At 55.3% G+C, this 25,388-nt stretch overlaps 11 protein-coding genes across 11 annotated transcripts; 6 read left to right on the top strand and 5 right to left on the bottom strand.

Moving 5' to 3' along the window:
* Window positions 1-91: 91 nt before the first annotated feature.
* Window positions 92-1,366, bottom strand: PG997_002246 (major facilitator superfamily transporter; the record flags this gene model as incomplete). Its single annotated transcript, XM_066806561.1, has 1 exon — window positions 92-1,366. The coding sequence occupies one exon, from the start codon at window positions 1,364-1,366 to the stop codon at window positions 92-94; it is 1,275 nt and encodes a 424-aa protein (XP_066673857.1).
* Window positions 1,367-1,916: 550 nt separating this feature from the next.
* Window positions 1,917-2,417, top strand: PG997_002245 (uncharacterized protein; the record flags this gene model as incomplete). Its single annotated transcript, XM_066806560.1, has 1 exon — window positions 1,917-2,417. One exon carries the CDS (start codon window positions 1,917-1,919, stop codon window positions 2,415-2,417), a length of 501 nt encoding a protein of 166 aa, XP_066673856.1.
* Window positions 2,418-3,926: 1,509 nt separating this feature from the next.
* On the top strand, window positions 3,927-5,294 carry PG997_002244 (uncharacterized protein; the record flags this gene model as incomplete). Its single annotated transcript, XM_066806559.1, has 5 exons — window positions 3,927-4,135; window positions 4,198-4,383; window positions 4,442-4,589; window positions 4,649-4,834; window positions 4,914-5,294. 5 exons carry the CDS (start codon window positions 3,927-3,929, stop codon window positions 5,292-5,294), a joined length of 1,110 nt encoding a protein of 369 aa, XP_066673855.1.
* A 1,491-nt stretch (window positions 5,295-6,785) lies between these two features.
* PG997_002243 (uncharacterized protein) lies at window positions 6,786-8,019 on the top strand (the record flags this gene model as incomplete). The annotated part of the gene is made up of 4 exons (XM_066806558.1): window positions 6,786-7,005; window positions 7,067-7,299; window positions 7,370-7,810; window positions 7,927-8,019. The coding sequence occupies 4 exons, from the start codon at window positions 6,786-6,788 to the stop codon at window positions 8,017-8,019; spliced, it is 987 nt and encodes a 328-aa protein (XP_066673854.1).
* Window positions 8,020-8,676: 657 nt separating this feature from the next.
* PG997_002242 (uncharacterized protein) lies at window positions 8,677-9,211 on the top strand (the record flags this gene model as incomplete). The annotated part of the gene is made up of 2 exons (XM_066806557.1): window positions 8,677-8,741; window positions 8,800-9,211. The coding sequence occupies 2 exons, from the start codon at window positions 8,677-8,679 to the stop codon at window positions 9,209-9,211; spliced, it is 477 nt and encodes a 158-aa protein (XP_066673853.1).
* A 540-nt stretch (window positions 9,212-9,751) lies between these two features.
* PG997_002241 (Isochorismatase hydrolase) lies at window positions 9,752-10,362 on the bottom strand (the record flags this gene model as incomplete). The annotated part of the gene is made up of 2 exons (XM_066806556.1): window positions 9,752-9,882; window positions 9,954-10,362. 2 exons carry the CDS (start codon window positions 10,360-10,362, stop codon window positions 9,752-9,754), a joined length of 540 nt encoding a protein of 179 aa, XP_066673852.1.
* A 20-nt stretch (window positions 10,363-10,382) lies between these two features.
* Window positions 10,383-10,619, bottom strand: PG997_002240 (uncharacterized protein; the record flags this gene model as incomplete). Its single annotated transcript, XM_066806555.1, has 1 exon — window positions 10,383-10,619. One exon carries the CDS (start codon window positions 10,617-10,619, stop codon window positions 10,383-10,385), a length of 237 nt encoding a protein of 78 aa, XP_066673851.1.
* Window positions 10,620-12,884: 2,265 nt separating this feature from the next.
* Window positions 12,885-15,762, bottom strand: PG997_002239 (Transmembrane GTPase; the record flags this gene model as incomplete). Its single annotated transcript, XM_066806554.1, has 2 exons — window positions 12,885-13,249; window positions 13,308-15,762. 2 exons carry the CDS (start codon window positions 15,760-15,762, stop codon window positions 12,885-12,887), a joined length of 2,820 nt encoding a protein of 939 aa, XP_066673850.1.
* Window positions 15,763-16,736: 974 nt separating this feature from the next.
* On the top strand, window positions 16,737-17,640 carry PG997_002238 (Snf7-domain-containing protein; the record flags this gene model as incomplete). Its single annotated transcript, XM_066806553.1, has 4 exons — window positions 16,737-16,742; window positions 16,832-17,046; window positions 17,128-17,446; window positions 17,497-17,640. 4 exons carry the CDS (start codon window positions 16,737-16,739, stop codon window positions 17,638-17,640), a joined length of 684 nt encoding a protein of 227 aa, XP_066673849.1.
* A 192-nt stretch (window positions 17,641-17,832) lies between these two features.
* PG997_002237 (uncharacterized protein) lies at window positions 17,833-19,083 on the bottom strand (the record flags this gene model as incomplete). Its single annotated transcript, XM_066806552.1, has 1 exon — window positions 17,833-19,083. The coding sequence occupies one exon, from the start codon at window positions 19,081-19,083 to the stop codon at window positions 17,833-17,835; it is 1,251 nt and encodes a 416-aa protein (XP_066673848.1).
* A 2,860-nt stretch (window positions 19,084-21,943) lies between these two features.
* On the top strand, window positions 21,944-23,838 carry PG997_002236 (uncharacterized protein; the record flags this gene model as incomplete). Its single annotated transcript, XM_066806551.1, has 3 exons — window positions 21,944-22,883; window positions 22,949-23,244; window positions 23,299-23,838. The coding sequence occupies 3 exons, from the start codon at window positions 21,944-21,946 to the stop codon at window positions 23,836-23,838; spliced, it is 1,776 nt and encodes a 591-aa protein (XP_066673847.1).
* Window positions 23,839-25,388: the final 1,550 nt, after the last annotated feature.

The following is a 25,388-nucleotide window of genomic DNA, read 5'->3' as shown; positions in this document are numbered from 1 at the left end:
TCCTCGTCCAAACCCAAGGTGGGATACAGAGAGCCCCCCTGCAGCCAGGTTATACGCCCCTCCATCGGCCAAGAGCTCGCGCGCGCGCTCGTTATCGGGAAGCCCGAGCGTTCACCAAGGTGTTGGCTCTAGAGTTGAAAGTAGCTAGCGGGATAGCAGCTCCCCATATGGTGCCGAACCCACGCATGAATGCCCACGTGGCCGTGCCGACGGCTACATCGGACTCGGGTAAAGGGGTAAGGATCGTTGGAAGTGTGACGGGAGTGATGATGCCAATGGCAAGCGCCGCGATAATCTGAATACCGGCCCAAGATCGCGTGGACGTCGTCTGGTCAAGCCTCGTGAAGAGTCCGACCGCGATAGGAAAGAATGCAAAGCCAGCCATCAGTAGGGGCCGGTAACGTCCTGTCTTGGACATCACCCCGCCACTTATAATCGTGAACGGCATACAAACAGCAGCGGTGGGTAGAATATCGACACCAGACTTGAAGGCGGAAGCTCCGAGAACAGCCTGGAAGTAGACGGGAAGGACAAAAAGCAGCCAGTACACTAGCATATTGTGGGCGAAGGCACACCAGAAGCCCGCAAGTGAGGTTCGGTTGGTAAACAGCCTGAGCGGTGTCGTTGGCTCTGGCACCTTCGTTTCAAAGGCCAGAAACAGGAACAGACCGACGAGACCGAGCACTAGTGGCAATATGGTCCGCCACGATGACCAAGGTTGCTCACTACCACCCCAAGTCAACGCTAATAGGATCGAAGTGACGGCGGTGACTAGTAAAGCGTTACCAGCCCAGTCAACTCTCTTGAGCGAGCTAGTAGAAAGGTTCGATCCCTTTGGCAGCGCTCTAAGAGACAGGAGCACCATGGCAAGTGCCACACCTGACAGCGGGAGGTTCAAGTAGAATATCCATCTCCACGTTGCATAGGTTGTAAAGGCGCCGCCCACAAGTGGCCCGACAGTGGTCGATATAGCGTATATCGCAAACATGAAGCCCATAAACTTGCCACGCTCGCGTAGTGGCACCAAGTCGCATACTACCATCTCCACGAGCGCGTTTAGGCCGCCGCAGCCGATCCCTTGGATAGCCTGGCCAAGAACAAGTACGCCTAGGGTGGGAGCTGGCGCCGCGATTGCCGAGCCCACCGCGAAAACAACAATGGCGAAGATGGTCAGGGCCCGGCGGCCAAAGATGTTTGCGGTTTGACCAAAGAGTGGCGTGAAAGCCGTTGTGGTGAGCAGGTAGGCATTCGCAATCCAAGTGTACCCTTGACTGGTGCCAAGGTCGCTCAGCATCGAGGGCATAGCCGTCAACACGGCTGTTGCATCCAAGCCGGCAAGAAGACTCGCCACAGCCATGGATGTCATTATGGACTGTTACGCTATCAGCAATCAGCACGCAATGAGGAACCGCGTTAGAAGCATCACTTACCCAGAAGCGCCAGCCGCGACCAGCAGATGCCGTTTCGCCCGTGGGTGGTTGAGCCAATTCCATATCGTTCTTTTGCCAACTGGTAGGGATGATATCCTGTGCAAATGAATGCGGTAGGGTGACCAATTGAGACTTTTGCCGTTTGCCTGGCTGACTTCAGGAGCTGAGGTTTGGCAATATCTTTGAAATCTCACGAATACCTGCATATTACTTAAACTAAGCAATCGGCGACCTTAAGCACCGACACGGGCGGATTGGAGTGACCGGCGGCCCAACTATTGCCCCGTTGTTGGTCATGTTGGTTGTTCGGACGCAAGGGGGCGATGCGGTAATCAAGCCTCAAGGGGAAACATTGCGACGCTGGATTCCAAGTAGAAAAAGGACCCCTCATGTATGTTTTGTGCTCCCTTTCTCTTCCGCCTCTTCGAAAATACGCATCAACTGACAACCAACCTTATTTTGTATTCACTCGGAAATAATCCCACGATGACCGATAGCGCTACGCACTGTAAGTTCACCGTCACCCACTACCGCCGACCGGAGCACACCCACGAAGCCTTCATGAAATGGATCGTCGAGGAGCATCTGCCAGCTGCCATGCCAATTTTCAAGAAACACGGCGTTCTCGAATACTCGCTCGTAAGTGATGTTCCTTCTCAACCCGTTCTTGCCGTAGAGGACGGATCAAAAGGGGACCACTGTGCTTACACCCCAACCCAGTTTGAGACGCCGGCTCCTTTGAACAGCATGCTGAAGGTGTCATTGAGCAAGACCCGTGCCGGCTGGGACTGCGCCGACTTCGACTGCTTCATCGAGTACGTCCTGCCCAGCGTCGAGACGATGCATGCTGTCACGGCCGATCCGGATTGGCCGGCGGCATTGAAGGGCGAGGACGAGTGGCTGGACACGTCGCGGGCGTTGGCGTCGATGGGGCAGATTACACCTTACCTGCTGAAAACAGGTGAGGTTGTCAACATGACAAAGTGAAAGACACCGTCGCGAATTCGAGTCCTGGTGTATAGTTCATCACCGCGTGTGACAATAGTTATGGCTGATTAGAACTGTATGCATGTGGTTTGTTGGCTCTTGTTGTGTCAGTGTTGATTGTGGCCACGAAGACAAGAATTGAATCAAAAATAGATGCGTCCTGCAGAGCGACATATGCCCCTGACTACTGCCCATCGCAGTGATAAAGTCGGTGTCGGATTTCATAGCCAATAATTGGACGTGCATCCGCTGTAATATCTGGGAGCCATGACAGGTTCTACCAGGTGGTCCATGCCTCCAATCTGTCAGTGGAATAGGGATAGGGGCAATAGAGTTTGGTTCGATAGCGGTTGGCAGGAGCTCACATCGTAGCAGAACTACAACGCCAACAGGATATAGATACGACACCGGAGCAGGCCGGGGACGAGAGCGGGGTGGGCGTTTCTATGTCATTTGAATACCAGGTTCTTATCTGCATCGTCTGTGCGATAAGGGGCAGCCTGGCAGCACGTGTTTTGCAGGGGTCACGGACCTGACTCATGCCTTCTTCCAACTCTAATTAACGTTGCATCAGGGACGAAAGAACACATGCATAGTGCCGGTGATGCGTACGGAGTATGTTGGCTTTAGTTTTCGGCTATTTATAGGTGCAGCTGTAGTTCCACGTCTATCTCAGTTTCTCCCATTTCTTTCATGAGTTGGCAGCTTCCTTCGATTGAACCGAGTGCTCCTGTATCGGCTATCTGAAAATCCCCCTGCTGATCACTGTCGCTCACCCGTGAAGGGCGGACAATCCCGAATATGGTTCTCTGGCCCGTGCCGTTTCATCCACTGCCCACTGCCAACTGCGATATGGGAGAACATGGTACAAGTATATAACGCCCGCCAGGGTCAGGCTTCTGTGATTGGTTACCAGGGCCAGGGCCGACCCGTCAAATCTGCGAGATAATGTCGCACTCCACGCAACCCAGCCCACACTGGCAGACACTAGAGCCCGTTATTGGCTCTATTGTCCCAGTGCCCTCGCTGCCAAGTATCTGGCAGCTTCCTCATTATGGCCTCGGGCGGGTCACGACGTCTGTCGGCCGGCGGTCGCACTCAAAAGCCCCGGCGATCTTGCCCATCCTCGCTTCCGTACGTCGGACAACACCACCAATGGTCGCCCTACGTATGGGGCAAAATCACGAATTTAGACCCTTTTTCCACATCTGACAGCCTGCTTACTGCGGAGGCCCCTGGAGGGGTCTGCTAGATGCGTAGTAAGCCCAGCGTGCCAAACACCCTTTTTAGGTTATCGCCGTCTTTGCAGGCAGCCAAGGTATATCTGGCTATACAATGCTTGCAGAGAGATTTCTTGGCTATCGGGCCCTTGTGTCTCGCATATTTAAGTCGGCTATGCTGTGCTGATCTGTTCGATCGGTTGGTCCAGTGGTGCTCTGCAGACTTCTCTTCGATTGCTAGCTCGAAGCTTATACTGGCTCATCCCGAGCCCTGTATAGTCTGCCCACCATGCGTTTCTCCTTGGGGTCAAGCCTCCTGCTCCTCTCTTCGGCCGCAGCCTACACGCCCGAATCCACTGCCCAGACGGACGCCGTCGCGGCGAAGAGCTTCGAGACTCTCAAGAGCGCCGTTGCCGACGGATCCTTGAAGAAGGAGCTCGCCACCAGGGGCGTCTCGCAAGAGTGCACCATTGCCAACGCGGCGGTTCGAAAGGAATAGTACGTCACAAACACACATCGGGTTTCTACCTTGCAAGGTCACATGCTCACTACCACAACAGCGCCGACCTCTCAGATGTGGAGAAGACCGACTACATCGATGCCGTCAGGTGTCTGATGACCAAGCCGTCCATCACCCCGCCCGAGTTGGTCCCTGGTGCCCGCACGCGCTATGACGACTTCGTGGCGACCCATATGAACCTGACCAGGACCATTCATATGACCGGAAACTTCTTGTCTTGGCACAGGTACTTGGTTACTCTCCACCACTGCTAAGATCTACTCTAACCAGTGACATCTGGACAGGTACTTCGTCTTCACCTGGGAGACAGCCCTGCGCGACGAATGCGGCTACAAGGGCTACCAGCCCTACTGGAACTGGGTCAAGTCGTCCATGGACCCCATCCACTCGCCCTACATGGACGGCAGCCCGACGTCCCAGGGCGGCAACGGCGTCTACGCGCCCCACAAGTGCACCCCTTTGTCAACAACTCGACCCTGTGCATCCCGCAGGCCGAGGGCGGCGGCTGCGTCGAGACGGGGCCCTACGGCGTCATCACGGCCAACATCTCGGCCACGTCGCCCACCTTCTTCCCCGACAGCGGTGATGTGCCCGTCGGCCCCATGTTCAGCTACAGCCCGCGCTGCCTCAAGCGGGACATCTCGCCCTGGATGACGTCGCAGTGGCTGACTGACAACGTGAGTGAAGCCCCTCCTTCATCAGTATACTTGTTCCCCTTGAGTAGATCACTTACCACAGCCACAGCACACCATGGAGCTCTTCGCCAGCCCCTCGCACGACATCGCCGTCTTCCAAGACCTGCTGCAGATCGACCAGCCGCAGGGCCCCATCTGCGTGCACTCGGCGGGCCACTTCACGTGGAACGGCGACCCGGGCGGCGACGTTTATAATTCTCCCGGCGATCCCCTATTCTGGCTGTTGCATGCTAATGTAGACCGGGTGTGGTGGATGTGGCAGAACCAGGCGCCGGTCGAGCGCTCCTTCAGCATCGCGGGCACCCGCACCATGGCCAACGAGCCGCCCAGCGCCAACGCCACACTCGACGATCTGCTCGATATGGGGTTCAATGGGGACAAGTCGCCGGTGCGGGAGCATGTTAGTACGGTTGGGGGTCCGTACTGCTATGTCTATGCTTAGAGGGGGAAATATATAGGGCCGTTTCGACAGAACTTGCTTGTTGTGATGCTGGCTGTGGGCGAGATGGAGGATATAGGAGCTTGAACAGTGCGCATGAGATACTAGGTTACGAAAATATTAAATTAGGCACGTTAATGTAATGAACAACCTTAAGGGTCAATATCCTTCGCCAAGATGCATGCGACTGCTGCTGGTCCATGAGAAGCCTATTCCTTTCGGCACCTGATGTGGCGAATGCTTCAAACGTCTGACAGCACAGAGTCGGTACCTTCCACCTAGGGATCCGTCACGAGGCGAGCAGAAAGAATATTCCGATATTGGTACTTGAGGAAAACTTGCTCGTTGCGAGCTCTTTGTTTCTACCAATCTGACCTGGTATACTGGCTGTGCCGTAGAGCCGCCTCGGTACGGATTCATAGATGAGATCCGCGTCGTAAATCTTGGCAAGGCAGAGTCTGCAAATCGTGCGGCCCGGTGTTCCCTCATGCATTGCATCTGGGGTAATTGTCCGCGAAAAGTTGCTTTTTCTTTTCTGGTCTCTTATGGCGGTACCGGATCAAGGGACATTCGTTATATGTCATCCCCGGCCGGCAGTGAAATGAATCCGGAGGGCGGAGGCATGTCCGAACCCTGCCGACTCCGACTCCGGCAATTGATCAACAGCGGTTGAAACATCATTACTCAAACCGGCACGCTTGGCACGATTGTAGGACCATGGGGCCCCGAACCGTGGTTCATGGAGAGATCCGATCACCCGATTTGGTGTGCTGTAATTGGCGCGAAATTGCAACCCCCAGCGCCACGCCGTTTCAGACAAGCAATGATCGGCGCCGAGACCGACTGAATGGGACATGCCCGCCCGGCTTGCTATCCCGAAATGCTACCCTCGTCATCCGCCCAGGCTTTCTTCTTTCGCGTGAGTGCATAAGCACATTGTTTGCCCTGGCTGTCCTGGTAGATTGATTGGTTTTGTGACGGGCAGTTTGCAGCTTGGATCCATGCATCAACTGGGCCTCGTCGTACAGACCTGGGAAACGGCAGAAGGGATTCGTGCGGTAATAACTACTGGTGAAGTAGCGAGGCGGCTCACCCGCGTCAAGCTCACGTCCAGGTTCACCCCTGCCCTTGCCGTTATGTAATGCTTTGGCGGCTGGGTGAGCAGCAGCAAGGACTAGTCAGGCACCGGCAGCACCTGATTCGCGGAATAAGATTCGCAGACCTAGGGAGTTCCTTCCGGATCAAAGGTTGCGGGTAAAGGCATATACGCTTGTGACTATAGGTCAAGAAATGCATTAGAGAAACGCACTCCCATGAGTCGCAGTTCATATAAAGTCCACGGTGGCTCCCCCGGTGTTTCAGCCATCGTCACTCCCACATCGTGTTCAGTCGAATCAAGCATTGTCCCGTCCCTAGCGTGTAGCTTGTTCAATATTAGACTTCGTCTCAAATTCCCAAAATATCAACACTGTCAACAACGGACCCATCGCCAACATGAAGGCCACCACGATTGCCTGCCTCCTCGGGCCTGCTGGGATCCTCGCTGCCCCCACCATCGTGGGCCGTGCGGCTCCCTCGCAGAGCATCAACGACCTGTTCAAGGCCAAGGGCAAGCTGTACTATGGCAACATCGCCGACCCCCAGTCTCTGGGCAACTCGCAGACCACCGACATCCTCAAGGCCGGTTTCGGCCAGCTGACCGCAGAGAACTCCAGTAAGTAGATGACTCCTTTTGATCGTATTTGCGTGCAGAGACACGGCTAACACTCTGCCAGTGAAATGGGACGCCACTGAACCGACAAGAGGAAGCTTCAGCTTCTCCGGCTCGGACCAGGTCGCCAACTTCGCCACCTCCAACGGCATGCTGATCCGCGGCCACACCCTGCTCTGGCACTCCCAGATCCCGCAGTGGGTGCAGCAGATCACCGACAAGGCCGAGCTGACGCAGGTCCTGCAAGACCACATCAACGGCGTCGTGGGCCAGTACAAGGGCAAAGTCTACGCCTGGGTAAGTCACTCAGCCTCCCTCCTTTCCTATTTTCATTTCATGAGTCCCTATTGACATATGCCCTGTGCAGGACGTCGTCAACGAAATCTTCAACGAAGACGGCTCCCTCCGCCCCTCGGTCTGGTCCAACGTGCTCGGCGAGGACTTCGTGCGCATCGCGTTCGAGGCCGCGCGCGCCGCCGACCCGGCCGCCAAGCTGTACATCAACGACTACAACCTGGACAGCGCGACCTACGCCAAGGTGACGACGGGGATGCGGGACCACGTCAAGAAGTGGCTGGCCGCGGGCGTACCCATCGACGGCATCGGCACGCAGTCGCACCTGGGCGCGGGCGCGTCGTCGGGCACGCAGGGCGCGCTCGAGGCGCTCGCGTCGTCCGGGGTTTCCGAGGTCGCGATCACGGAGCTCGATATCGCGGGCGCGGCGGCGAACGACTATGTCGCGGTCACGAATGCTTGCTTGGCGGTGGAGAAGTGTGTTGGGATTACGGTTTGGGGGGTTACGGACTCGGTAAGTGTTTCCCCTTTTTCACCTCCAGACTGTTCGCGATTGGGCTGGGTTGTGCTTCGTGCTTGCTGTCTATCTCCATTGCCGTTTTTACTAACGCTAACCGTACGGAAATTTAGCAATCGTGGCGCAACGGGGAGAACCCTACCCTGTTCGATGGCAGCTTCAACGAGAAGGCGGCTTATGGCGCCATTGTCCAGGCTCTTTCCTAGAGTGTTTTCACGACAAGGCCCTATCATGGCAGAAATGGCTATTACGTGTTGGATTAAGCATTGAAGTTCTCGTATATACCTTGATCAGATGGATACAGAATGCAAAGTCATTAGCAACTCACTGACACCACACTACTGTCCTGGTTCTGCATGAAGATACCATGTTACCCGTACAGCTGACTATACAAATCTTTCTTCGGAAAGACTAAAATCGAACCATTCGAATGCAATCGATATACATTCTTGAATGTTAGTTGGCACGATCATTACTGCTTTTTTGTTTTTGCATGGGTGTTCTGTGTTGGGGCCAACAAGACCACACGTCAGATTTGATAAACCCTGTATCTTCCAGGGGCACCACATATTCTCAACAGTATACTAGCCCACGCAACGCTAGAGGCCCAATGAATGCCACTATCTAGAAATAATGCATCACCGCGGGTCGTAAGCGGCTTGCTAACCTAGAAGCTAACCCAGACCCGCCAGTGTGGAGACGAGGCGTTCCTTTTACGGCAATCTGACCTCGGTATGCTTTTCTGATTAGTGATCGGGTTTAGATATAGGTCGTCGGGAATTCGATACTGAATTGGTGAAATTGACCTGCCCGTTTGTCTACAGCCATCATACCACGAAAAGGAGTATATACAGCAAATCAAGATGCCCGGAAAGCAGACAGCCGAAGCACAGGGCGCCAAGAGCAACGCCGCCATCAACAATGGCATGTAAGTCGCCCCCCCTACTATTAGTCAAGGCTACTCAGCCCAAAGCTGACACCAACAGACGTAACCCCAAAGGCATCAGAAAAGGCATCATCTCCCTAGCCTTCCTCGGCCTGATCCCCGTGACCGACTACCTCGCCCGAACCGGCCCCCTCCAATGGCTCCTCCGCCAAACCGTGGCCCTGATCCCGGGCTGCGCCGCGGCTTCGGACATCACCCGCGGACGCATGATCCCAGCCCTCTCGGCCCTGTACCTCTTCGCCACCTACGGCGCCAGCGGCGCCCCCTCTCGCTCGCGGGCCAGGCCATGGCGCGGCCCGCGGGCTCGAGCGAGGACGTCGACGCGGCGTCGCACCCACGGCGGCACGTCCACGAGCTCGAGGGCGTCCCGCTGCGGCTCCGCAGCGCGCACTACGGGCTGCTCGAGAACTTCGCGGCGTATGGGCTCGCGGCGGCGCTGGCGCAGACGGTGAGTCCGGGGACCCGCACTTGGTGGGGCTGTTGGGACTGCATGTCGTGGGCAAGGTGTTTGTGTACTACCCGGCGTACTTGGCGGATGTGCCGGCGCTGAGGGGGTCGAGTCATATACTGGCGACGGCGGCGGTGGTTAATGTTTGTTGGAGGCTGGCTACTGCGGCTGTTGCGGCTTGAGGTGGGAGATAGGAGGGAGTTGGCTGGTTTAATGGGTTGGGGATGGGTAGAGGGTGTCGGTGAATAAAAAGGGGATGAAATATGATAGAGCAAAAGTACTTTAACGAATGCGACCTTAGAGATCTTTATGGGTATCGCTTTGCATTTTCTTTCGTTATTATAATCCTCTCGTCATATTTTAAAGCCCAGGATCATTTCCAGATGCGACTCGTAATCGTGTAGTTCATGTTGTGAAGTCCCTGGCCCCTTCAGCAGTGGCCACGTCTCGGGCTCATCCAAGAGCCGCAAGGATTTCTGAGCTGTTTCCTAGGAAGCCTACGGAGCGAAGTTTAATTATTAGCAACAATAATTATCTCGCAGTGTCATAAAACGGCGTTGGGGCAGTCGGGGGCAGGTTTCTTACCATACCCGTCGGCATTGTACCGCGTCATCTGCGTCGTATAGTCTGGGCTGATCGTAGCACTCAAGTCGTCCACGTACACCGTATCGTAGCCTAGACAGTGTTACCGTGATCAGTATCCTGTATCCAGTATGCTCCCTTTAAGAAGTCTCTCTCTCTCTTACCTTTGAAGTGGGCATCCACCAGCGTGCTCCAGACGCACTGGTCCGCGTTAACGCCGCCGAAGAAAATCGTCGTGATCTGGTTCTCCTGCAGCCAGAGCCCGAACGGCGTCTGCGGGCCCCACAACCCGCTCAGCCGGTTTTTGTGGAACAGAAGGTCCGTCCCCGCCGCGAGGCCTTCGTCCATCATCGGGCCCAGCGGACCCCAAGGCCGGGCGTTCCACGTGTCGCGCATGAGCATGGGGCCGGCGTCGACCATGTTGGTCGAGTTTTTGTTGTTATTACTGGTAGTTTCTGTCGTCCCGTTAGAGGATGGGACAGGAGAGTCTTCAACCATGCCCATCTCGCTCCCGAAGCTCTTGTCCGGCCGCATCGTGCCGCCCGAGAAGCCGGCCATGAACGCCGGCGGCATCGTGGACAGGTCGTACTTGGTCAGGCCCCATTGACCCAAGCGACCTTCATGCCGCCCTTCCGAAACGCCCTGATCATATCGACAGCGGGCCCGCTCGCCGCGGCGCGTCCGGCCTCGGCCGCGGGCGTCAGGGACGGGTGCAGGAACAGGTTCTGGTAGTCGACGAGGGCCAGGACGGTGCGGCGGGGCTCGATGACGACGGCCGGGTGCGAGGCCGTCTTGACCATGGGGATCACGCGGGGTTCGGTGATGCGCATGGTGGCGCCCGCGTCAGGTCGACGGTGCCGTTCGCCAGGACGGTCCAGTAGTTGTACTGGTTCCCCAGCTTCTTCTCGGGGCCGTTGTAGCCGTTGCCTACGAGGCCGTAGGCTTGGCGGCTGTCGAGGGCGGCGGCGGCGGCTGGTGGGGAGGATGGAGGTTGGGGTATGGAGAGCGAGGCGACGGCCGCTGCTGACGACAGGATCGTGGCAGTAGTAGTGAATATATGCATTGTCGAATACGGAAAAGGGTGGTATGACCTGGGATAGTGTTGGGGATCGACGAAGTATCAAGGTCTCCTTCTTCCGTTGAGCCACTAGGATCACGGCAGAACTTATTAGAGTTAATGTTCACCGGCCTTGGGAAGTGTGAGACATAGGGTGTTGCCAAGCTTGATGACGATGGAATCAGGGCCAGCCTCTATGCCTACTTATACACAAATGATATATGCGTAGACCAAGGCTTTGCGACCCCTCCGCAGCCCGATCTAGCAGCTCCATAATGTCGTACGTTGGCTTGGCATTTAAGCTTTCGCCTAGGTAGCCGTTGCGGCTAGGGAGATGATCCCATCGTGCGTGTATTCACCCCAGCTCGCTCACGCCGGACAGGGGGCCGGTGCTCCCGAACCCGCTCTTCCGTTAATGAAAATCCGCGGCGATCACCCCACGAGATGTTGATCTACCCGCTATGCCTTGCCAAGGGCTACTTTCCCCTGGTCCCTCTAAACTCCTCTGGACGCAGGATTATGCTGTAAGCTGCCCTAAAATAGTACACCGTTCTGAGTGCCGAGAGGAGACGGTGAGGCTACCGCCTTGCTATGGCAGGCACCTGTCATCCAAAGGCATCGGGATCTGACAGCCCTAAGACAGGCAGGCACAGGAACCTTGTTCGGCATCGAGGACCAGGTTCTAGTCGGCAGTCCACCGCAACGGAGATTGACGTCAGACCATGGCAGCTTCTGCAAATGGAATCTTGCCTAGTCACACGAGTCGTGGGTAAAAGGTCTGGGCTCGAGACGTTCGATGGCTACGAATATGGAGGGGGCGGGGAAGGAAAAGGGTGCAGTAGTAGCCAGGAGGATATACTACTGGGTTCCTCCCAATAGAGTTTGACTAGACGGCCATGCTATTGGTCGACACTCATGCAATACTCATGGCCGTGCAGGACGTTCGCATTACTACTGCAATGCAACCCTACACCGATACGGCTGCTCCAAATCCAGCCGGCCAGCCAGTAAGTCGCCAGCCACGAGCCAGAATGAGTATAGCAACTTCTTTCTGCATTGGTTACACCGGAATAGGTTTGATACAACACAGGGGGAAACATCCGATGGCCAAGCTATTACTAATTACATATTCGGATACAGCACCACGTTGTTGAATGATGCCCGGTGGCAGTGTTGCAGCAGCATAAGAACTCAGCCGTATTAATGCAAGACTTGACTCGCAGGTAGCAGGCCCAGCCAAGCAGCCATACGTTTTTTTCACTACTTCTCCTTCTCCTCACCGCCCCCTTTTGTCATACCAACATGTCTACTTCTCCTAGACCTTTGTATGAGCGAGCCTGGTCGTCGGATCATGCTGCCTCGCCACCGCCGATCGTCACATTGCCTTTTCCCCCTTCTCTCACCCTATCCAAAACCTCCCAATTCCCCAATCATAGTGAACCAGACCTGACGAAGATGGGATAAGAATGGTCGGCTGGCCCTAGGCAGCGGGGTGTCGTAAGGCTATTTACTTTTTCAGTTCCAATACAGATGAGCGAGACAAAACGACGCCGAACATGGCAATCGACGGTACACTGGTCAATGGGTTCAATTTTTTTTTTATTCATTCATTTTGTGAGCTAGGTACGTGAAGACAGAGTAGGGAGGAGAGCCTATCTGATAGGAGCCGAGCCGGACAAGTTCGTATGCTGACTGGCCAACCCAAGGAAACCGAGGTCAAGAGCCACCACCACTCATCTTGTTTTGTTTCGCTTTACTCGTTCAATCCGACACCGATGCGGATTAGAAAGGGGTTTTCTTCTTTTTCTTCATCTTCCGTGTCTCGTATGCTTCTCTTAAAGCGTCATGCCCAAATGACCAAAACATTGAGGGGAAGGGGTGCTTGCCAGCTTCGCGAAGAGTGGCGGGGGTATGATGTGTGTATATCTCAAACAGAAGTAAGAAGTTTTTGGGGTCGCGGGATTCCGTCCAACGCCTGAACAATGCGTAATTGAAAAGAAAAAAAGGGCAGGGAGAAATGGGTTGGCCAGACCATTGCTTAAGAGATGGACATCTCCGTTGCTGGGTCGTGGGGGTGCGCGTCGAGGTTGACAGCCTCAACGATGTCCCGCTGTCGAGCACTGTTGCGGACAAGGTTGCCGAAGTACTTCAGAGCAACCTCACTCTCGCCGCGGACCTTCAGCGTCTCGTCCCGTCGGGTGCCAAGCTGCTCGACGGTGCGAGTGAGCTCCACACGGAGGTTGTCGGCCGGGAAGCGCAGGACTTTACGGACTTCGCTGGCGATACGTGTGCTGTTGAGGTGGACGTAGTCAATGGCAGCGAGCTGCGAGGAGATCTTGCTTGAGATCCTGTGCGGTAGGGATTGCGGGATCTGTTGGAGGACGTATGCGGCAGCGCCGAGAACTATTGAAAGAGTTAGCATTGAGATTGTATCGCATATAGAGGAACATTAATAACTTACCAGCCACCACAATACCTGGGATAATCAAGCGCCGCAGGTTGTCGTTGCCCAGCACCTTGGCGAGACTGAGAGCGTGGTCCATGTACCCGTAACCGCCCATGATTCTGCCACCAAGTGCGGTGGCGACGGTAAGTGCCATACCGGTGCCGGCATACTTCTCCTGTCGCTGGAGGAGAGTCGACCAGTCCACAAAGTCCAAGAATTCGGTGGGGATATCAATCTGCTTGGCAAGCATGTGGCGCTTCCTCGTGAACATGACGTCAGACCGGAAGTTGAGTCCGTGGTAATCGTCGCCTAGATGCAGAATGCCGAGCTGCTTGATAACGTTAACGCCGCCTACAGTCTTTGTCCGGGCATATCCCTCGCACTCGGCGACAGAGGCGGAGATTTCGGAGAGCATGGCCTCCTTGAGATCCTCGGCAAAGTCGAAGGCGTTGAAGATGCCACGGTAAGGGACGCTTAGGGCATTGGCTCCAGCCTCAGAGATGGTCTGATTCAGGGCGGAACGGGTATGGTCGTAGACGTCCTTGCAGGTTTCCTCAATCGCTCCATCGATCTGGTCGCCAACCACGGACTTGGCCTTCTTCGACGACTCCAGCGCGGGCTCGAGTTCCTCGAGTTCACGGTTAACACGGCTAAGTTCCGTTTGGGCGACTTCCGAGTTGACGGTTGCCAATACGTTGACGTCGTTCAAGATGTTCATCAAGTAGGTCCTGGCAGGCGCAAGCTTGGACTTTGCTCGCTTCTCGAGCACGAATCTGCGCAGCGACTGCTCAAGCTTCTCGAAGTCCTGGATCTTCTCCTTCTCCTTGCCCTTGCCCTTGGGGTCGTTGCTGGGGTCGTCGCCTCCGCCTCCTCCGCTTGAGCTTCCACTGCCATCGGGGCCACCAGGCGGGGGTGCCGTAGGAACAGCATTGCTGGAAACAAAGTGCACCAACTCCGAGGACTCCTTGAACGTGTGGGGGCTCAATCCTTGAACTTGGTCCAAAATCATCTTTTGGCACCGCTCCTTGGCTCGGATTCCATCATAACCGTTGACCACGATAAAGAGGTAGGCCTTCTCGGCAGCGGCAGCCCAGATAAACTCCTTGGCGGTCATGGTAAAGTGATTCGCGGCCGAGACCACAAACACAACCACGTCAATTTCTTCCTGGCGCGCAAACACGGCTGTGGTCTTGGTGGTGTCGGAGTTTAGACCCGGGGCATCGATCAGGGCGATATCGACGACACCGTTGTTGAGCAGGGACTCATCGATGGTCCTCGCATCCTTGACGTAGACTTTGCATTGCATATAGTTCGTGTTGTCCGCAACAATTTCCTCGAGATCCGAGAGCTTGAAAACGTCGTAGGTCGATTCGTCTTGGCGATTGTAGGTCGCATCCTTATGGACGGCATGCACCTCCTCGATTCCGCTGTTCTCTCGCGCATCCAAGACCTCACAGAAGATACTGGTGCAGGGCTGTTGATCCTCGGGCAAGACTTTTCGGCGCAGTAGTGCATTGCAGAACGTGGACTTTCCTGCGTTCAAATCGCCCGTGATGAGCACCTTGCTGGACGTGTCCTCTATGCGCTCTCGTAGCGACAAGAGATGCCTAATGCTTGAACTGATCTTCCCATCCAACAACGCAGCAATCGAGCCTTTCTCGAGCGAGTGAACCAACTCGGCCTGGTGCAAGGCGCCAAGCTTGAGATCCAGTTTCAAGACGGAGAACTCCTGCGCAATCTGAGGGGTGACCAATCTGGGCTCGGAGGCTGCTTTGTTCTCGGCTTCTCTGCTCGATTCGGCGCCGTAGTCGTCCAGGGAAGTCAGCGATCGTCGTAAACCTCCGGGGTGCTGAGACGGGCCAGCGTCGCCTGCCATCGAATGGGTGGATTGGAAGCCTGGTCTCGAGGAGGGTCGTGAGAAGGAGCGCTCGTGGTTGGAAAATTTCGCATCGGCCCTGGACACGGACGGGTAGTGCGCCGGCCATGTTATGTTGGTCTCCTGTAGCCCCTTCAGAAGGTCGACGACGCCGTTGATTGCACGACCCAGCGCCAGTCTCTGCTTGTTGTACCACAGCTGATGCACGGCGGCGGCCTGGTTTCGACGGTCCACGTCGCCATTGCCGGTGGGAATGGTGACAGAGGAGTCGCCCAAGGTCGGATCGATGCGTGGGGACCCCATGGGCAGCTTTCCGGATGCACCGCCGAAGTCGCTCCCTGCAATGCTTCCGCCGTAGCCAGAATCATTTTCGAGCAGTTGTTGTAGTCGTGCGGCGTGCTGCGAGGTCGAGCCGTTTCCTACTTGTGCGTATGCGGGCTTGCTGGGCGAGCCGCTGCCGCTGGCGGCGTTGGGGGTCGAGTCGGTGGCGTCGCGACTGCTGCTTTCGCCGCCGTCAGAACCGGCGCGGGCCTTGCCCTTGGAGGTCCTGCCCTTGGCGGACTTGCCCTTCTTCGAAGAATATTCCTGACTCATTTCGCGGTGTGTGCATCCATTCAGGTCGGGTGGTGGATGGGGTTGGTAGGAGGGGGGCGAATGGGTAAAAAGAATGGGCTTCACAATTTTCGGCAAGAGAAGCTTTGTAATAATGATGGTCCGACAAGAAATTCAGCTCCTGCTATCGATGTGCAATCCTGCTCAACTGGCCGTCACATCCCGACACCCCGACTTGCCCGCCCTGCATAAACTGGAAATTTGCCCCGTCGTGTAGGCAAATGCGCATGATTGGCTGGGCGCCGGAGGTCGGAAAAACACGTCATGCAAATCGACGAGCACTTTGCAGCAAAATGGAGCAATTCCTAGATTCCAGTTGCCTTAGCGATCCAATGCATCTGGCGGGCATCTGGCTGGGGCCGGATTGATTGACAGAAGCAGGTACTTCTACTTCTGATGCTGGCTGGCTGCCAATTGATTTGTTCCTGTCCCTCAAGCAGCCGCCACATGCGAAAGCCAGAGCCCCCACCTGCCGCCCTCTTTCTGCCCTCGGACCCTCCGCTTTTTCCCTGAGGGCCTGAATCTGAGAGTACCTAAGGTTAGAGTCGGGCAGGCCAGTACCTAGCACCTAGGTAGTGTGACGGTAACCAGCGGGTTTCGCATCGGTTACGTTTCGCCCTCTTGTAACCCAACCAGCCAGCTAGTTAAGTTAGGTAACCTTGGAAATCTGGGGATCGGAGGAGGTCTGATTGCTGGCTTCAGCTTCATCATATCCCAACCTTATTACCTCCACAACCCCGACTCCAGGCAACCGATTATCTATCTCCTCCTGCTGACGACGCAGTGCGACATCGCGACGACCCGGCGCAACGACTCTTCCTGCCTACTTTACATGCCACCCAGCCCGATCGATTTCCCGAATTGAAGCATACCATCCATCTGCTAGCCTAGCCTACCAAGGGCATAAACAAACGAATCCACTTTCGACGATTGTTGTTGCTGTATCGACAGGCATCATGAATGTATGGCCACCACACAACAACGCCCGTCTCCGAGGCAATCGCGGTTGACAGGCCGCTGAAGAACAAGATACTGACCATGCGGCGACCAGATCCTCGAATGGGCCTTCGGCAAGCGCATGACGCCCGCCGAGCGTCTGCGCAAGAACCAGCGCATGCTCGATAAGGCGATACGAGAGCTGGACCAGATGCGAGTCAAGCTGGAGAAGCAGGAGAAGACACTACAGACACAGATCAAGCAGAGTGCCCAGAAGGGCCAGATGGGCGCCGCCAAGATCCAGGCCAAGGATCTCGTGCGCACAAGGAGGTAAATATACGCCCCAGCCATCATTCCCAGATGCGGGTTCCAGTCGTACATTATACTTACCCCTTCGATCTCCCAACCCAGATATGTCGAGAAGTTCTACAGCATGCGCAGTCAGTTGCAGAAGATCTCTCTCCGCCTCCAGACCCACCGGACAAACGAACAGATGATGCAGGCCATGAAGGGCGCCACGATGGCCCTTGGCAGTATGAACAAGTCGATGAACCTGCCCGCATTACAACGTATCGCCATGGAGTTTGAACGCGAAAACGATATTATGGAGCAGCGCCAAGAGATGATGGACGATGCGATCGATGATGCCATGGACACCGGTATTGAGGAAGAAGGTGACGAGATCGTAGAGCAAGTCATGGAAGAGCTCGGCGTGGACCTGAATCAAGCAGTAAGTCATGTCTTATTACCATCCATGACACGCCTTTCCAGGTCTAACAGCTGTCACAGTTTGGCGAGACACCGACAGGATTACAGTCCGACAAGGTCGCCGAGGGCCGAGTCGCACAGGCTGTCGGAGGAGGAGGTGGCGCAGACCCGGGCGATGATGACCTGCAGGCTCGCCTTGATAGCCTTCGGAAGTGATGGAATATGCTCTTTAGAGAAGGCGTATTGTATTGCTCGGGCTTCAGATTGTCTTTGTGCCCCCTGCATATATGGGACTAACATGCATTTACAACGAGGCGTACCTTATGTTTGTCTGCGGAGTTAGGGTTTCTGCTTGCTTTTATTGTGCTCGCTTGGGATATCTGAATATGAACTGCCACGGCGGCACCTTTACCCGAGCACCATCTTCAGAATTTCCAGTACTCCTTGCTCGTCCAACGGCGCAGGATTTGTCTTCACCCAGCGATCTTGAAGACTATGCGTCGCGATTCCACCCAGCTTGTCCTTGCCGATCCCAAACTCCTTTAACGTACGAGGCATCCCTAGCGTCCTGATGAAGACGTCCAGCAGGTCCCCTAAATCGGCACTCTCTTGCGTAAGCCCTTGCTGCTTGAATAGCGCCCGTGCTTCTTGGTCGTACCACAGGAGCTTCTGGATGGCGTGTTGCCGCTCCCGGTTCGCATCTCTCTGGTAGTTGAACTTGCACACCGCCGGAAGCAGGACACAACTAGTTTCTCCATGGGATACTCCCGCAGGGCCCAGCTGGTGGCCGATGCCGTGGCTAGCACCAAGCGGGACATCTCGCGTGGCCGCGGACATGGCATCAATAGCACCCAGCTGACACACGAGCCGCGCATCTTCGTCTTTTCCGTCATTATCTTTGGCGCAGCGTAACAGCCCTGGTACGAGCCGAGCCAGCCCATGCCGGGCGTCGGCGTCGGCGGCGTCGTCCGACTTCAACGAGCAGAGCGTCTCGACGCAGTGGTCCACGGCTTTGACGCCCGTGCTGAGCCAGACGTGCGCGGGTGTGCTCATGACGAGGGACGGGTCCAGAATGACCAAGGCGGGCGGAGACATGGCCGGGCCCGAGAAGGAGTACTTGCGGCCGTCGGCGTCCTTGGTGGCGCCCGCGAAGGCCGAGTACTCGCCGCCCGAGAGCGAGGTGGGGATGCAGACGACGGGGACGCGGGCGGGCTTGACGTTTTTGGAGGCGGTGTGGTCCGGACGCGAACCGACCGAGGGGTCGGGCAGGAGGCCCTCGAGGTCCTCGGGCGTGCTGGCGTCGTTGGCGAGCGCGAGCGACACGATCTTGGCCGCGTCCGTGAGGGAGCCCGCGCCCAGCGTCACGAGCAGGTCGCAATCGAGGTCGCGCGCCTCGCGCACCACCTCGAGCACCTCGGACCAGCGCGTGTGGGGCCGCAGGCCGACGCGCACGCCGGCCACCTTGGAGTTGAGCGTGTCTTTGAGGGCGGTCAGGTGCGGCGTGTTGCGCGCCAGCGACGCCGAGCACAGGACGTAGAGCCGGGTGGCGCCGAAGGTCGAGCCGGCGTGGTGCAGGAGGGTGAGGGGGAAGGGCAGGCCGTAGGAGACCGAGGGCTTGTCGCGGCCCGCGAAGGCTGGGCGATGCGTCTCCTGAGGCATCTCGCTTTTTGGTATCTTCTTGGCCCGGAACTTTAAAGTGTGAAGCTGGAGGTAGTATGTTGTATTCACCTAACGCAGTTCAGCAGCGGCTCCCTCGGTGACTTTCGGATGCGGCGGCTTTCGAGTATTCTTGGTTTTTAGGGTATCAGTAAAATCTACAATATAATATATATATTTATCTGGCTTAGGTAGAGATGGATGCGGATTGAATACTCGAGATAATAGCTCGCTGATAGATCCAATAGACACATACCTACCATGGACCCTAGGTACAGGCTGGATTGAGCAAGGGTCCACTGCCACGGATGCGCAGATGGCAATTACGTGATGACGATTTGTACTTACCGGCATGGTGGTAAACCCCGCTCTCGGTTCCTGGTAGCTCTCACTCTGTCCTTGCCCGGCCTTACTGTCCCGTACGATACACCTGACTTACAACACATCCGAATGAGAATCTAGACCTTTCACTAGAGGCCCACAGCTTATTCCATCTCGGACTCCCAGATTCCCAAGCGGGTCGTCGATTACGACGAAGTATTTGCTGTCAAGTTGGCTGCTCATACCGATCTCGGCTGAGGATGACCTTATCATTGGATCACCTGCCATGACGATACTCGATAAATACACCCAATACCTATCTCCTCTCTGCTTGACCGTCCGTCTGCTGCCTCCAAGTAAAATTTGATTGTATGTAGTAGGAAGCAGGCCGAACTCAGCCACGCTCTTGTATGCTGCATAGACGCAGAGGTGTTTATGAATCTGTAGCTACTGGTCTGCGGTGCTGGTAAAATGGGGTTCAGGCAGGACCGCATCGCACTATGTTTGTGCGACTCGGCGAAACAAACTGGATGACGTAACGATGCACCGTACGTGGATGAGACAATACACCAAAGTACCTGCCTAGTAGGTAGGTGGTAGGTAGTGCCACACTGGCAGGCAAGCCTGTACGAACCTCGGGGCCTCAGAGAAAAAGAACGGCCCGGATAATGCAAAGCTCGGTTTCAGGACCAATTACACAAGTAATAAGGACTTCAAGTAGAAAAGGAGGTGTTTTGCACGAACATGTCGGTTTGTCGTTGCAACCGGGTTGAACCCTCTTTACTTGGCGATCATGTCAGTCGGTAGCCCGGGCCAGGGATCAAGATGGCCAGCACTGAAACAAACCAGCCAACAGCAGGCAGCTACAGGCCCATCTGATAGTGATAGGCACCGCCTGCCCCACGGCCCACGCGCCGCAGAGCAACGCAACGCAAGCAGACCGACAGCCCTCCTCCTGCCACCAGCACCCAGCATAGCCTATTCGCCTATCATCGTCATTACAGCAGCATAACGCCCCAAGGTTAGGCCGGGTCGGCTATTCTCCTCGTACATACGCGCCTTTCAACACATGCACTCCATCTCGTGACCATTAGACGCATAGCCTTCGCTTTCGGATTCAACTTCTCCCTTTCTTCACTCACCCGCCTCTCTTTTTTGCGGCCAAGACAAACCTAACTTGACCTGACCGTACCTACAGCACAATACAGTACACAAACACCCGATTTCGCCTTGGATCTTGCCGAGATCCTGCAACACTCACCTCCGTGAAAGACGACTAAGGTACGTGCAAATGAGTCATATTGTAGGACCCTGCAGCATCGTAGGCCGGGTCTGTTCACTGTCCTGATTGTCCTGTTCTGCTGCTGCTTCACTGTCCGTTGCCCTAAGGCGGAAGGCGCCCTTGTCGAGAGAACGAACCTGGTTCATTGTTGTCTCCTCCCATTGTCCCTAACATTGAACTCGCTCCCCTCGCTCCCCTCCCCACGTCACTTGCTCTATCTCTGTCCATGTTTCTGTGTAAAGAAATATCATTTCTTATTTAGCTTTGTACAGTTGCAGGTCCGTCCATGGTGTACCCCCAGCACAAAGTAAGGTTAGTAGCCATTGATTTTATCTCATGTATCCTATCCGTTTCCACACCTCATTGTTTGCAAGCGCATGGCATGCCTCAATCAAAGAAACCCAACCTTCCCCCAGAACTGGGGGAGCAGACCCTGAACATTCCATTGAAGGGAATTCGTCCGGGGGCACCCTAATCTTAGGCGCCTGTCAAGCGAGGGTGCCTCTCTGCCTCTGACACCAACGGTCCGGCTTTAAACCAGACGTCACTTGCAGCCAGTGCCAGCAAGATGCGCGAGCACACAGCCCGGCCTACCTACCCTAGCACAATCAATCCCTCCATCCCCCGGTGAATCCACTTGCACAAGAACAAGGCCAGGCCTCAGACCAAAAGAGAAGAGCCAAGAGCGAGAGAGCCAGCGCCACCCTAGTATTGAACCCATCAAGTACCTGACGGTCCTGACGGTCCTGACCCGACTTACTTAATCTACCCCTCAACCTCCACCAGCCAGCCGCCTTACTATGGGTTATTGATTCCAGCTACCTATTGTATTGACCTCTCCCGATTCTGCCTACCAACCAACGGCACTGCATCAACCTTGTTTCCTCCCACTGCATCAAACACAAACAAGTGCAACACCAACAACAAACATCGTTGCCCATCTAGATCAACATCCTGTTGGCGTTTTGATTCTGTCTCAGCTGACCTTTTCCCTTCATCAGGACAGGCGATCAATTACCTGAAGAGGGCTTTCTTCGAGAGCATACCGTAAGCTGTGCCTGCATTCGGCCAATCCACCCTCGCCCCAGCCGCAACCTACGACGTCACTACCACGCGACACCCCCATTTACACATCACAGCGGATTATCTCGTATTGATTCGCTATCCCGACCATCGCATTTCCTCGAATTCTCCACCGTCACAAATCTGGCAGGGAACAAGCGACGCAGTCTCTCCTCTCACGGAGGTCTGCTGAATAGGATGTTTGGTGGCGGCTCTTCCTCCAAATCCGACTCGGCTGTAGAGACGCCCAACGCCGGAAAGAAGTCGCCTTCTCCCGACTCCAAGAACGAAAGCTCCTCCCCGGTCTCCATAAAATCCAGCGATCAGGCCGCCAGTGGCGAAAAGCGCAGTGGCAATGGCAGCCCCTCGGGCCGCCAGGGCGACGTCGAGAAGAAGCGCAGGAGCAGCGGTGTTGGCTCCAAGGCCAGTAGTCTCATAGCCAGCGCCAAAAACTCTCTCAACTTTTCCCAAGTCGGTCGATCCAACAGCGACATGAATACGCAAACGGCCCTGCAAAAGCTGGGCAAGCAGGACCCAGCCTTGGCTGTCCCCCAGGGTCAGCACAACAACTCGGCGGGCGAATCTCTGCCTGGCCCCCGTTCGACTTTCCGCGTCGGTGTTTGGGAAGACCGCAATAAGAAATGCCGGCGTACCATGGAGGATACGCATGCCTTCTTGTACAACTTTCTCCACACCCCTGCGCCCATGCTGGCTGCCGAGGCCGATGCAAAGAGCTCAAAGTCGCACGAGCCCAGCGAAGATGGCGAAGCACCGAGCGAGTCGATCGCCTCGCAGGATATGGTTGAGACGGACAATGGCTACTTCGCTATCTTCGATGGCCATGCCGGAACCTTCGCTGCTGACTGGTGCGGGAAGAAGCTCCACATCCTCCTGGAAGACATTATAAAACGAAACCCCAACGTGCCCATCCCCGAGCTCTTGGACCAGACCTTCACCAGTGTTGATAACCAGCTGGAAAAGCTCCCTCTTAAGAACAGTGGCTGCACTGCTGCAGTCGCAGTGCTGCGCTGGGAGGACCGTGTCCCTAGTTCTAGTTCTGCCACCGGATCGCAGGCCATTGCGCCCGCCGCCGCGGCAGCCTCAAGGCTACGGATCCGTCAAAGTCTAAAGACGGTAAGTCTGAAGACAATGACACCTCCAACGCCATCCCGGAGTCTGCTCATGCTAAGCTAAAACCAACAGCCGCGAGACAACGAGTTCTCTACACCGCAAATGTCGGCGACGCACGAATCATCCTCTGCCGCAACGGAAAGGCGCTTCGTCTGTCCTACGACCACAAGGGCAGTGATGAGAATGAGGGAAAGCGGATTGCCAATGCCGGCGGCCTGATTCTTAACAACCGCGTCAACGGTGTGTTGGCTGTCACGCGTGCGCTAGGAGATACCTATATGAAGGATCTGGTGACCGGGCACCCATACACAACCGAGACGGTAATCCAGGCCGAGATGGACGAGTTTGTGATTATTGCCTGCGACGGTGTAAGTATTATGATCCACCTTTCTCTTCTCTTTTACTTGCTAACATTCGCCTAGCTGTGGGATGTCTGCTCGGATCAAGAAGCTGTGGACCTGGTGCGAGAGTCATCAGACCCTGGCGCGGCTGCGAAGCAGCTCGTTGATCATGCCCTGGCCCGGTTTAGTACCGACAACCTCTCATGTATGGTCGTGCGCTTCGACAAGGCGGCTCTGCTGGAAAACCAGAAGGACAAGTCTCTTGGTGTAGAGGGAGAATCTAACGCTCCGACTGGAAAAGTCAGCGAGTCTGAAAAGATCTTGAGCTCGACCAAGCAGAAGATTGCCGATGGAGGAAACCCGGCGATCGGTATCTCGGCCAGCAACAGCGGGCGTGGTCATGATCCCATACCCGTTATCAACGATAACCCCGAAGCCTTCACACCCACCACCCTGGATTCTGCTGTGGAAGAAGAGGCCCCGATCCCGGACTTTAGCGATGCACCCGAAGTTGCGGAGCCTCCTCCCGACCACGCGGATACTGGACGTCTCGAGTCCGCCGATCTGCCCGAGATCCATCTGCCCGACAAGGTGAAGGAAGCGACGAAAGAATCATCATGACGACCGACCGTTGGAAATTGCTGAGCCTCATGGGTGCCACCGGTTACAATGCGCGTCAATGGTTTCGATTGTTGCTATCTTGAGGGGTGCCGGTTCGACGATATCCCCGTTGGAGTTTTTGACATCCACCGATAAAAAATCGAAGAGAAACGGATCGCTGGTATTTTGAACATACACTTGTACACGGATGAGAATTCACGACGGGGCGTTACGGGATCTTGTCCCTTTCTGACTGGCCCCGGGTGATGCCCCCAAAGCGAGACGGCACGGTAGAATTGGCAAGCGGCTTCTAGGCTTTCAAGAACCATTCTCAGCGGCGGACGCACGCGTTTTACTCTTTTTTCTCTCTATCTTTCCGCCGCTGCGATAGTTGTGTATCTGTATAGGAGTAGGCAGCAGGCTCATGAAAACAAACAAGAACTAAGGACGAGAAGCACCGGTGGAAATAGCGAGAGAAAGCAAGCGCTCTTGGGTGGACCGGAATGATATAAGGATGTACATTCTTGACTTTACGATGTTCGCGTGCTCCCTGTTGATCGATGAGTGATATTTGACGTGTAATCGGTTCATGGTGTGTGTGACTTGATGCTTGTGGTAGTGGTCTTGCCCTGGTAGCCATCCCCAGCTCTTTGCCAGAGTCATGCAATGAAATCTCAAATCCAACTGGATGGCGGTCAAACGGGACACAATATCGAAGTTGGCAGTTTTCATCCACATATCCAGGGGAATCTGAGGTCAACGAGGCATGGATGGAATCCCTTGGGTGTCCCCTTTTGCGTCAACTTCCTTCGCTTTGATAAAATTAAACATGCAACTTGTCTCCTTAACTTCCTGCGATGATATCACCTTGCCCTTCGCGAACTCGTTCGCCTACTTCATACTCCAAGTTTGGGTGCGGCGAAGGTGTATTAACAGTGACTGGATGGAAACGCGTTTACAGGAAACTGATTCCTTTCTCTTTTACAGTTTGCCATCACAGATGGCATTGCGCTCATAGGCCAGATGATCATGAGTTGAGGAGAGATCTGTCTCTGGTAAGTAATTCGCATAGGCAACCACGATCTGGGGCGTCATGTCCCAAAGCTTTGGGAAGTTAAGCAGATCCAATCATGAGCAGCAGAGCCTTTGGCTGCTTCATGGATGATTTGGTGACAAATCCCGAATGCGCCTTCCCACAGCACCATGCCTGCTTTCTACTGCCATCGTCTCGTCATATGGCAACCTCTATTGATGTTTATTGAGCGCCTCTGATCTCGGGATCAACAAGGTGGCGTAAGATATATCATAATCCTAGAGAAGGCTTCAATTTGCTCACATTGCACTAGCACGCATCCTACGAAGCGGGAAATGTCACGAAGCCCTTCCAATCAAGAGAGGTTGTGAAGCTGCAGCTATGACCGCACCTTCCCCGCAGGTGACTTGCTGCACAGATTGCGGATTGTGAAAGGTCAATGTCACATTTTCGGTAGGCGTCGATATCACCAAACCAGCTTCCGAAAACAGCGGGCAGGGCTCGTTGTTTCTTGTTTGTTTGCCCATCGCGCAGTAAC

Source organism: Apiospora hydei, assembly GCF_038363865.1.
Source record: "Apiospora hydei strain CBS 114990 chromosome Unknown utg000003l_segment0_segment0, whole genome shotgun sequence".
Taxonomy (NCBI): domain Eukaryota; kingdom Fungi; phylum Ascomycota; class Sordariomycetes; order Amphisphaeriales; family Apiosporaceae; genus Apiospora; species Apiospora hydei.
Note: the sequence above shows the minus strand (reverse complement) of the source record. Positions and strands in the feature narration are given on the sequence as shown.